The sequence below is a fragment of the Columba livia genome, chromosome Z (genome assembly GCF_036013475.1).
Source record: "Columba livia isolate bColLiv1 breed racing homer chromosome Z, bColLiv1.pat.W.v2, whole genome shotgun sequence".
Lineage (NCBI taxonomy): Eukaryota > Metazoa > Chordata > Aves > Columbiformes > Columbidae > Columba > Columba livia.
In genome coordinates, this window is record NC_088642.1 from 27,348,808 (window position 1) to 27,361,698 (window position 12,891).

The window sequence follows — 12,891 nt, forward strand, 5'->3', positions numbered from 1 at the left end:
GGCGCATGACTTCATTAGCAAAAGCCATGCCTCATTAACTCTGCTTCTGGAGGAAAAAGTGCTTTTCTGTCAACAAGTTCCAGTATGAACTGTTGGCTTTGTACACCATTTTGGAGGCTGATGTTCTTCAGATTGACTAGTAGCTAGATGGTGCTTGGCTAATTTTCTCAAACCATGGCCTCATTCTGTCTCTGTGTATTCAAAAGGCTTATGAAATTATGCCCTGCCCAATGCAAAGGCGTATATATGTGAGTTAATGCTTAATGTATACAACAACATATTTTTAAGACTGAGTTTGCTTTAGAATATTTTATTTTCTGTTATCATGAGAACTTATTTTATGTCCTGCAAACAATATTTCTGCTGGAAAAAACCTGAAATCTACATTCAAACCTAATACTCAAATTTCATTGTGTAGTATCGTAATATCTTTTAGTTGCTTCCTCTTCCTTCCATTCTGTTAACTGCTGAATAACAGCAAGAGATTTTCCTGCAGAATTTGACAAAGTGATTTAAAATGAATAAAATGGTAATAAGCACGACTATTAGAAACTATAATAGTACCAGAAACTTCAGATACAACTGAAGAATAATTGTTCTTACTGGATTCAATGAGGCTGCTGAGCAAATGTGCACTACTCGACTTGAGATTGTGCAGACTCTGCTGTATGTGCAGGACGTGAGCCATATGTTTTGTCTTGCAAGACTGGTGTTTGGTTACATTTGTATGTACAACCTAGTAAACAAGTTTATTCTGGAGCTGAAATATGATACTTCCATTTGCTGATCAGTCTATCTCCACCCACTGCCCTTCATACCTAGTCCCTCTCCTGCTAAAGATCTGGACTGAGAGCATTTCAGCTTGCTTAAGCATTTTTTCTACCAACCAACAGATGTTTTAAAGATAATAGTTAGGATGTCTGGTTTAAAACATAGGAAAAATTGGTCACTTCGTAAAAACTGGTAAAGATTAGAATAGACAGTGTTCGTATGGACACTTCAAAAGAAACTGCAATAAAAATTATTTGTGACTAAACAAAGTCTTGCTTGAGAGAAGCTTCCACGTATCTGTGGCTTTAATTCACTTGAAAATAGATGCATATAAATCCCAGACAATAGACAGCATGTTGTAATAACATTAAGTAATAACTGAACACAAGATGAAAAGGAGCACAATCTCATGGATAAAACATTATTTAGATCATTGCACATTTTACGGCCATCCCTTTGGCAAACAATTGCATGACAAAATTTTTCAAACTGTGTCTGTACACATGCTTTTTAGGTGCAAAAGGCCAGAACCCTCTGCTCTAGAGATAGGCTGAATGTGTGGCGTTTGGCTTTGATAAAAAATACTGTTTTCCCTTCCCTGAAATGACAACAATTTCCCAGCATCTCCCTAAAGAAGATAAAATAGTTTCCTTATAAAGTACTGTCTGATTATAGCAAAACAACTGATTTGTATCTATATAAAAATCTTACCATTACAGGGGGAAAGAAATATTCAAACACAGCATTTCTAGTGCATGTTCCAAAGAATAACCCAAATTTCCCATAATCTGCTACTAAATATAATTTGCTGATCACAAAAATCAGGATAAAAAAATAGAAAATTTCGTTGCAAGATGAAGCAGCTAGTTGCCTGAGGATGAGCTCTGCCTTCATTTACCCTCACTGTCACAGCACTCCAGGATGGAAGGATCTTCTCGAATCACTGCAGTTAGTGTGTTCACATCACCATTAGCTGCTGCTTGGTAAACCACAGTCAAGTCAATGTCTTCTGCTGCATCACCTGCAGGGGAGGAGTATGTCCATGAGTAAGCAGAGAGCATGTACAAATTATCAACAGTGAAAATAACGACACTTATTTAACTGATTTTTTATGGCTATATAATGAGGTGGAACAAAGTGTATCCAAACAGAATTGTGGTTTTTGTTAGTCATCTGAAACTTGTTTTTCATCATAACTTCTTCCAAAATCAGTCAGATGTAGACAGTGAGAGGATAAAAAAAAACACCTTTTGGAAAGTTTCCACCTCATATAAGAAATCATACTACCATTAATGTAACATGACTTGAGAAACAAAGAAGTAACAACTGAACTAGCCATAATAATGCTTTTCTGAGATAGGATGAAATCAGGACATAGGTGTTTTTAGTTTCCATGTTATCCTTGCACTGGTCAGAAGACTGAGGCTTTTCATTTCCTTTCCCTGCAGTGTCTGGGGGAATTATATTCTCAGGAGAGTGCACTTCTGGCAGCAATGGTTTATGTTAATAGTTCCTGCAAAAAGGACTGGTGGACTATTGCTTGGAACACAGGAGAGGTTTATTTTGTTTGGCAATTGCATTATGAGGTATTATTTAAAGCAGATGCCTTGCAGGGCCTGTTGCTGAACACTCCTCAGATTTTTGTTTCTAGAGGAATTACTGTGATGATTCTCTGCTCGCTTCTTTGCTTGTAACCTCCTTCCAGACTGGTCAATCCCTTGCTTCACACACCTACACCTCCTTTGGCTTCAAGTGGACTATTAACCTGTTATCTCCAGGAGTCAAGGGAGCTGATTTTTCGGTGCAGGGTCAGATCTGATGTAATGGCAAAATGCTCCAGACATGTATTGCTGGCCAGCCACAGTGTTGTGTTTAATTGTAAAAAGAGTTTCTTATCTCTATAAACTCAAAAAGAAGTACAACAGCAACGAGCTGTGCCATTCACTGTGCCTGACAGAGCTATAAAGCATAACATTTGTCCAGCCAGTGCACTGCCTTGTTAGCAGGAGAAAACAAAACTGACACAAAAACACACTAGAGATCTGATCAAAGGAAAGACAGATTAAGTGTATGCTCACTTCTCCTTACTGTTGTGTCTTCTGAAGATAGCATAGCTATGTAAGCTCTGCAGAAATAAGGCAAATAGTTTGAAAAGAACTTGAAAAGTTAGTAAAAAGTCATTTTCATAATAAAATAATACATTTTTATTAACACATTGCTATAAATTACATTTTAAGCATTATCATATATATATTTAATTGATAAAATATCTTTAAAGTTAATTTTAAATTATTAGACACATGATTTATATTGTGATCAGCCATTGTTGCAGCTGAATCTGCATGAGCTCCATGCTGGTGTTTACAGCCCAGTATAATTTCCCACATGTGACCTTCTATCCCTGCAACACAATTATCACTCTCAACTTCAAAACTTAGCTGCCATCAAGATGCAGTCAGCTCTCACCCTGGGAAAGCTCAGTCTGTCAAAGCTGGAGCTCTGGTTGTGGGCTTGGGAAAACTAGAAAGCTGATGTTAAATTGGGCTTTACCAGTGCACAGATTCCCTCTCCGTCACTACTCAACTGAGGAGAATTTAATTTATTCTCTTTATTCTAGATGATCTTTTAGAATACCCATTTGATAAAATTTTTAAATTAAAAATGTTAACTGGATTTTTATTCTGCTGGGGAGTCTCTTGCTAAGGCAACTGTTTATTTGGCTCAGAAGTTTTGACCTGTGGGCTTGAGGGATCAGGAGACACTACATGTCATTGGCTCTGGAGAGTCACCATCAGTGACTGGTATAGGAAAAACAGTGTCTTTACCACAAGGCAAATTAATCAGATTTCCTTATCACACCAGATCTGCAGAGTGGTCTCACAATCACTAAACTCAGCAAAGACATGTTAATAAGAAATTCAGGTCTGAGCTTATCCCTACTCAAAGGGTGAAGTAGTGTGGGCTGGGTGGAAGGCAAGGAGACAGGCAGAAGTTAATGGCTTGTGTTGCTCCTCTTGGCCAGTCTCTGGAGGTACACAGGAGGTGCCAGCCACGAGCACCTCTCACAGCTGTGTGCGGTGGTTGTTGTAGGGGAATGGTACAGAGAAGATGCTGCAGACACTGGGAAAGAAACCATTAGATGTACTGGGACAGACAGTGTATCAAAGGGGCCCTCACCTCCTTTTATACATTACACATGTAGATTCTGTACCTTTTGCTCTTTAGTCGTGTAAGTACTGTTAACTTTTCCTGCTGTGAGTCAGGAGCAGAGCAATCCAGCCAGAAAATGGAACTTTCCATTTCCTGAGCAGAGCCAGTTTCTTACCCAGAGGGCAGGATGGCAGAATGGCAGTAAGATGAGGACATGGATGGATACTTGCATGTGGGTCCCTGACTCCCTTTACCCTTATTCATATAAAACCAAAACATCTACTTCCCTGGCCTTTCCTTGTGCTGGGCTGAATCTGCTTTCTCTGGAGGAATTGTGCTATATGAAGAGGGAAAGTAAAACTCTGAATGAATGGGTGGATGAATGAACGAAGGAGTTTTCCCCACACCTGCTCTCACAGAACACAGACCCCACTTCTGTTTAAGGGGCAGTGGCATGAAGCCATGCCCGAGATTCACACTTCCTCATTCATGAGTCCAGGCCATCAGAGTAGGGAGAGGCAGGTGGACCAGGCTGTCACCATGCTGGTGGGAAAGTCTGGGCCAGGAGGAACTGATGAGTGTCCACATTATGCTTCTGACATAAACCAGACTGACACTAATTCAATTTCTGTAGTGTGATATGATTTCAAGTGGTCTGTCTTCAACATGACGTGTGTGGTGGGGGAAGAGTGGGAAGGCAGATGTGTGTTTTTCTGGCGCCAAGAGGGCTTGAATGTTTTTCATGCTGGATGCACTTGACTCCAGGTGGTACAACATCTCCTGCCTCATCTTCCTCCAGCTCACCTTGTCAAGGAATAAGGTGGTCTGCATGCAAAGCCTGTAGGCCATTTTTTTTTTTTATTTAAAAACACAAAAAGCAGAAGAGAAATAGTTTGGTGAGTGGGCATTTTGCAAAAGGCCACAGTGAGATCCTGAGTGCTTGTGACCCCTCTGTGGGCTTACCCTGCTGGGGAGCTTGGCTGTGGCTGGGGCGACAGCATCACATGGGATAAAAGGATTGCCTGGCCATCCCTCTTCAGATGTGTTAGTGCTACTCTATTCATTACCTTGCAGTCCCGTAAATGCCAGTGAGTACTCGTGCTGTGTCAGATCCATTTTGCAGTTTATTTTGTAAAATTACTGTGCTAGTGGTGAAAGGAAGCTGTCAGTCAGCTTCAGCAGGGCAAAAGGTCCAACTGAGAGCCCGTATATGCAGCAAGGGTAGGCAGAAAATGCAGATGGGCGTGACAGTGGTGTAGAAATGTCTAGAAGAGCCTTAGTGAGCAAAGACAAAATTACATATAAGGCTGTGACTTTTTCTTTTGTAGCTAAAATGCTCAGAAAGGATCAGAGTTAAAAGCCAGTCTGTGGGAAAGCAAGATGTGCAGTTCCAGCCACCTGAATGATAAAGGAAGATCAATACTAACATGACCATCTGGATGGTCAAAGAAATAAAACTAACATAATCAGATTGTAACAAAATATAAAGGGCCTTGGACAGAATGTGTTGAAGTATGTTTCTCATAATTGTAAAGAGTTATAGCCCAGACTGGTGAGAATGGTTCTCGGGCCAGATAACCGCCCCCAAGTGCGTGGGATGTGTGAACGTCCTTGGGCCTGGCCTGTGAATGAGTGGGAAAATAGGTGAGACAAACATCACATGAGTTTAGTGTGTTTTTAATAGCAATTATTGGAAAAACATCTTATGTAACATCTTAGTCTAGGCCTGTATCTGTAAATCCTATAAATTGTCAATGGTGAATAAAGAAGCAGGCCTAGGTCAGCTCTCTGCTCGCCCAGGCTCTGTGCTTTTTTCCAGAACAAGATCTCCGTCTCTGTGTGAATCTGTGTCTGCGTTCCGGTGTGTGCCGTTCCTAATTGCCACAAGTGGCGCCCGGTGTGAGCGTGTGACCCCAAACACACTTCATCAAGCAGTGTGTTTGGCCGCGACCACACAATCCCACGGATGAGTAAATTTTGTAGCCACATTAATCCCTACAGTACATATAGGGACAAGCAGTCCTCGTGGAATGAGAGAGCTGCAGGATTGCGTTAGTATGGGGCAAGCCACTTCTCAGGAACATAAATTGTATTTGCAGGTTTTAATGTAGTTAGTACGTTTTTCTGGGTATCATATTTCTGAGAAGCAGGTCGCTTCGCTCCTGGTATGGGTGAAAGAGAATTGTGCTTGGTTTCCGAGTGAGGGGACATCTGGCAGTAAAATTTGGAAACAGGTTGGGGAATATCTACACACACAAAAGAATTCAGGTTTTATAGTCCCCGATAGTTTGCATGTAACTTGGAGATTTGTGTACACTGCGCTGTCGCACTTGCAGTTGGCAGAGGAAATAATGCAAGTACAAACAGGGGAGGATGGACAGAAAAACACAAATGAGCAGGTTGCTAATGATTTGAGTCTCGACAGCACTAATCCTTTTGAATCAGGCTCTGTAGATCTTGAAAAACAGTCAGTTTTATATCCATCAGTAATGCCATCACAGCTGTGTAAAGATAAGGCAGAAATTTGTGAGGAGCTGGGTCAGGAGTCTAAAACTCTGCCCTCAGCACCTCCTTTGCCTGATTTTAGTGATGCTTATACAGCACACAGTAACCCCTTCATGACTGAGACAGCAGAACACAAAGGGGTGATGCAAAAATGCGGTGAAAAGGCTACGGAGCACAGCGATTTTTCTTCCGCCTTTTCAGTTATTTGCAAACCACGACAACGGCCAGAACATGAAGGACTACTTTATACAATGGTTAAGGACTTAAAAAAATCTGTGCAACAGAATGGGTTACACAGTCCTCTTACAATGGGAATTATTGAAGGTATTGGTGCCACATACATAATGACTCCATGGGATTGGAAATCGCTTGCTGAAACAATTTTGACACCAATGCAATATTCTGTGTGGCAATTAGAGAATAAAAATCTTGTGATTGAACAGGTCTTGGAAAATTTGTCATCAGGAGCAGAGATAAATCAGGATATGTTGCTAGGAACCGGACAGTATGTCACTCCACAGGCGCAGGCTGGGCTTCCGTGGCAGGTTTTTGAACAGGCAACTTGCATTGCTATTACAGCGTGGTGTCAGATCCCAGAGGCAGGGCAGATCGTAAGCTTGTTTGCAACAATAAGACAGGGACCACAGGAGTCTTATGTAAGTTTTGTTGACAGATTGCAAATCGCTATAGCAGGACAGATTGAAAATGAAGATGCAGGAAAAGTTTTACTGCTGCAGCTGGCATATGACAATGCTAACTCTGACTGCCAGGCTGCTTTGTTGTCAGTGAAAGGTAAAGCCACTGATATCGCGCAATACGTTAAGGCTTGTCAGAATGAAGGAACTGAAACATTTCAGCCTTCAGTGTTAGCAGCAGCGTTGTCTCAGCTCAGTGTAAATCAAGCGAGTCTTAAGTACTTTATTTGTGGTAATGAGGGTCATGTCAGTAAAATCTGTACTCAAAAGCGCTATAAAACACCAAGAGAATGCTCACTGCAGTCATTCTCTCGCTGTCAGAAAGGATATCACTGGAGTAATTCCTGCAAATCTCAGTTTCATAGATCAGGGAAACCCTTGCCAGGAAACAGCAAGAGGGACATGAAACCCGGTGCCCCGCAATCCAGCAGGGTTCAGAATACGACTTGCCAGCAGCAAAACAGTCTCCCCCCTGGAGCAGCAACAGTATTGCAATCTGGCGCACAGCCTATGATCTTGCCCCTGCAACCGCAGGCAGCGCCGGGTTGGATTTGGCAACCGCAACAGAACTGTTAATTACAGAATCCTGGGTATATACAGTAGGTACCTCTGTATGGGGACCTTTACCTAATGGATTTTTTGGATTGATTGTTGGACGCTCTAGTACTAGTGTACAGGGTATATTTGTCCTTACTGATGTAATTGATGCAGACTGTCTCGGAGAGATTAAAATCATGGTCACAGTGACTCGGATTCCCTGCAAAATTCTAGCTAATCAGCGAATTGCACAGCTGTTGCTTTTGCTGTACTGGTTCCCTCAGGCAGCTACAGCTGGACGAGGAGATTCTGGTTTTGGGAGTTCTGGCCAACCACAAGTATTGTGGTCCCAGGGGATTACTACGCAGCAACTCATGCTTACTGTTTCAATTCAGGGCAGACCTTTTACAGGGCTAGTGGATACTGGCACTGATGTTTCTATCATTTCTAAACAACAATGGCCAGAAAACTGGCCCCTGGAAGTAGCTATTGCTGCAGTTGTTGAAATTGGAGGAAGTCAAACACCTATGAGAAGTGCTCGGATGTTGCATATTGTTGGCGCAGATAAAGTCTCAGCTTGGATTCAGCTGTATGTTTTACAGACAGCTATCAGCCTTTGGGGCAGGGATTTGCTACAGCAGTGGCACGTTACTTTAACCACTGCAGACACAAATTTATCTTAAGGGTCACTGATCTAAAACCCCTGCTCAAACTTACTTGGTTATCAGACAGGCTGGTTTGGGTCGACCAGTGGCCCTTGAAAGGGGAAAAATTCCTTGAGGCTCTAGGCACTAGTTCAAGAACAGCTGCAAGCAGGACACATAGTACCTTCCACAAGTCCGTGGAATACTCCCATTTTTGTTATCCCAAAAAGATCAGGGAAATAGCATTTGCTACAAGATTTACATGCAATTAATCCAGTGATGCAACTTAAGGGAGCCTTACAACCTGGTGTCCCAAATTCCACTATACAGCCTAGTAATTGGACACTACAGATTATTGATTTAAAGCATTGCTTTTTTACCATTCCGCTACATCCTGATGATTGTCAGTATTTTGCTTTCTCAGTTCCCAGCATTAACAATGCTCAGCCTATGCAGCATTATCAGTGGACAGTTTTACCTCAGGGTATGATGAACAGCCCCACAATTTGCCAGCTGCTTGTGAGTACCGCTCTGCAGCCTACACGTGAGGCATTTATAGAGGCTATAATATATCATCACATGGATGACATTTTAGTCTGTGCTGAACAACCTGACTATCTCCAGGGTGAGGTAACACACTTACTTCAAGCTCTGAAACTTCATGGCTTACAAGTTGCAAAGGAAAAAGTACAGACTGTGCCCCCTTGGAAATATTTGGGCTGGATTTTAACAGAAACTATGATCAGACCCCAGCCTTTGGCAATGAATAATGACATTAACACATTGAATGATTTACGGAAATTGATGGGTACTATTAACTGGGTACAACCCATGCTTGGAATTTCTCACCATGAACTCCAGCATCTGTTTAATTTGCTAAAGAGAGATTCAGATTTAACATCTCCTCACACTTTAACTCTGCAAGCACAGAGAGAATTAGAGCTGGTAGCACACAAAATTACAAACTTACAGGCTGACTGCATTCGATTAGATTTGCAGATTTCTCTACTTATAGTTACAACACAGAAACAACTGCTGGCTATTGTGGGACAGTATGATGAGAATGCAAACAGACTGATATACTTGAAATGGATTTTTTTGCGCATTTCTTTCTGTAAAACTATTACTCAGCCCCTGGAACTGTTTGTTACTCTGAACAAAAAAGGCAGAGAACGGATTCAGGCTTAAGTGGGCCATGATCCATCCATCATATATGTACCATTTGTGAAATCAGATTTTGATTTTTTTTATTCGCAATCTATGTCCTTGCAAATTGTGCTAGCTGATTTTCTTAACAGCATAGCTTTTGGCATGCCTAACTGTAAATTGCTGCACAATCTGCATGTCTTTGATATCAGACCACAGACCGTACTTGTATTTGGTCCTATCCCAAATGCTCACACAGTTTTTGTTGATGGTTCAGTGAAGTCTCATAAAGCTGTAGTGGTCTGGCGTGAAGATAATGATTGGCATCATTCTGTTAAAGTTGTTGAAGGTTCAACCCAATTAGTGGAACTAATTTTTTAGTTTTTGCATGCCTTAGAGCTTTTTAGGGAGGAACCTCTAAATTTGGTTTGTGATTCTGAGTAAATAGTCAAGGTCCTACAGCGCACCCCCTCCGCTTTTCTTAAAGAAATCTTGCAACAGCAGCTCTTTGATATGTTTGTATCATTGCAAACTGCATTACAGCTTCACAAACACCTACTGTTTGTTACTCATATATGATCACATACAACTTTACCAGGTCCCATAACTGAAGGTAATGTAGTTGCGGATTCTTATACTGTAGCTACAGTCCACTTCCAGTCTGCCAGGGCTTCACATGCTTTCTTTCATCAGAATGCTGCTGCATTAAAAAAAGATGTTTGGTCTCACTCCTGAGCAAGCGAGAGACATATGGCGCTCTTGCCTGGAATGTCAAGGGCTGAGTACAAGCTCACCCTCCCTTGGAGTTAACCCTCGCAGGCTCTCAGCTAATGCCATTTGGCAGTCTGATGTTACACGTTTCATCTTTTGACTGTTTGAAATATGTACATGTTTCTATAGGTACTTTTTCAGGTATGCTTTGTGCATCTGCTCATACGAGTGAGAAAAGCAGAGATGTTCAGCATCACTGGACCTGCTGTTTTTCTATGCTGGGAGTACCACAACAGATTAAAACTGACAGTGGTCCTGGATATACTGCTAGATCCATGCAATATTTTTTACAGCAATGGGGTGTTTTGCACGTCACAGGTATTCCACATTTTCCCACTGGACAGGCTGTCATTGAATGAGCACATTCCACACTGAAACAGATGTTATTAAAACAAAAAAGGGGGAATATGATGCCTCAAGAACAATTAGACAATGCAACATATACTTTAAATTTTTTGAATTGTACCGTGCCTCCCTCTTCTATCACAGCAGTGGAAAAACACTTCCATGTTCCAGATTCACTGTCTCAGAGACCAAAGGTTTTATAACGGGATCCCATGCACAACAGTCAGTGGCAAGGGCCTGTAGAACTAATCACCTGGGGGAGGGGGTATGCTTGTGTTCTTCTTCCAACAGGACCAAAGTGGCTTCCTGCGAAATATGTTAAACCTTTCTACAAGTTGGACAAACACGACACAGGACCCAGTACCGGAGATGCAGCACCTGTCCCTGCAGCAGAGGGTAATGAAGAAACAGAAAAGACTGAAGAAAGAGGCCAGTGATGTTACCTGGGGACAGCTAAAAAGTTACAGCAAAACCTATTAACAATTGTCTGTCAGAGAAGTTCTGTCTGTTTTATCAGTGATGGGGGGATGGAGATGTAGTTCAGAGTAACTTGGCTTTTGTTTCCATTCTGGATCTTAATGTGTAAGGTGTCTAAAGTAACCATAGAAGATGTTTTGATCTTGCAAATTAGACATATTGGTATGTCAGAATAGTATAGATTACTAACTGGTAAAATAAATCTTTCAATGCATTTGTTTTCCTTATTAGGATAACTAACCAGCTTTCTCCAATATTTGTAATTGTTGTAATTTGTATTATTCTGTTCTATTGTAGGTTGATTTGCAACAAGAAAATGACACATAAGGTATGACGATCCACAGTGGGCATTCAAACTCACCAACAGAATGCCCCCTTTTGACTTTGGAGGCAAGAGGTGACTGCACCACCACTCCAAAGTAGTTTGTCAGATGACTGTGGTCACAGGATGGAATGCGTGGCAGTTGCGCATTCCCCTGAAATTTGGAGCCTTCAATAAGGAGGTTGATGGCTCTTTAGCACCTTTTGTGCCCCACTGTGCCTGTCCTCACACATATCCACCTAGAATGGTACCAAGGTGTTGTCAGTCAGCTTCACCTCTACCAACTGATGGGTCAGGAGGGGTGGGACCCTCGGTCAGTTGACAGGGTCCTTAACAACGGAGGTGCCCAGACTAGCTGAGAAGCTTCTGGACTACGTTGTAATGCCCCCAGCCACATCTGGCCAAACAATGAAACGGGGTTCCTGACGAAGACGCCCTTTGAGTAGTCTTCTCGGAGCTGCGGGTCTGTAAACTGGAGTCCTTTCCTTAGACAGGAACACTGTCTAAGGAGACTTCCTGGGATTGAGGGTGCCTCACCTCTTCATTTGGGTGACTGATTATTTACTGGATGCATCCTTGAATGAGACTTCGCCTAACCCAGGCGAGTGATTATTTCTTGTGAGTACCCTGAAGTAAGAGACCTCTAGTTTTGCTTCTAGTGAGTGTCTACATGCCCATTGTGGATCCTCATTATTCTTATGATATTGTATTTGAATAATCTCCTTAGCTGATATCTGAACCTATGTTTTATGTTATCAGAGTGTGAAATATGTGTAATACCATTGAAATAGAATTTTAGTGTTTATGAGTCATATCAAGTAAAATAACAGTCTTAGCTAACGTGCAAGGCCTGATTTAGGATTTAGCCAGTACCCTGCAAAATAATTGCATAGTTTGTAAGAATTAGCACTGTAAGACATAGTGGTTAACATTATCTGATAGCATAAGGTGATTAGACCCAAAAACTTCATTTTCAGATCTCAATCTGCATATATGGGTTTTTGTGGGAATTGGATATGCTTGTGTGATGTTTTTTCTTGTAGTCTTCCGAATCACCTGGAGAATGATAACAGAATGCAAAGAAGAATAAAGCCAGGGCCCTTACTGCGCTCTTTGAGAACCTGAAGTTTTAAAAGAAAGAGGGGGAAATATGGGAAAGCAAGATGTGCGGTTCCAGCCACCCGAATGATAAAGGAAGATCAATACTAACATGACCATCTGGACGGTCAAAGAAATAACACTTACATAATCAGACCATAACAAAATATAAAGGGCCTTGGACAGATTGTGTTGAAGCACATTTCTCATAATTGTAAAGAGTTATAGTCCAGACTTGGGAGAATGGTTCTCGGGCAGGATAACCACCCCCAAGTGCATGGACGTGTGAATGTCCTTGGGCCTGGTCTGTGAATGAGTGGGAAAATAGGTGAGACAAACAACACATGAGTTTAGTGTGTTTTTAATAGCAATTATTGGAAAAACATCTTATGTAACATCTTAGTCTAGGCCTGTATCTGTAAATCCTATA

The 12,891-nt window shown here is 41.6% G+C and overlaps 1 protein-coding gene across 1 annotated transcript in view; it reads right to left on the reverse strand.

Annotated features, from left to right (window-relative positions):
* Nucleotides 1-12,891, reverse strand: part of ANKRD55 (ankyrin repeat domain 55) — a 68,262-nt gene that overhangs the window by 51,730 nt on the left and 3,641 nt on the right. The window contains exon 2 of the mRNA XM_065045234.1: nt 1,670-1,792. Coding sequence (XP_064901306.1) covers nt 1,670-1,792 — 123 coding nt within the window. The remainder of the gene's footprint in view (nt 1-1,669; nt 1,793-12,891) is intronic.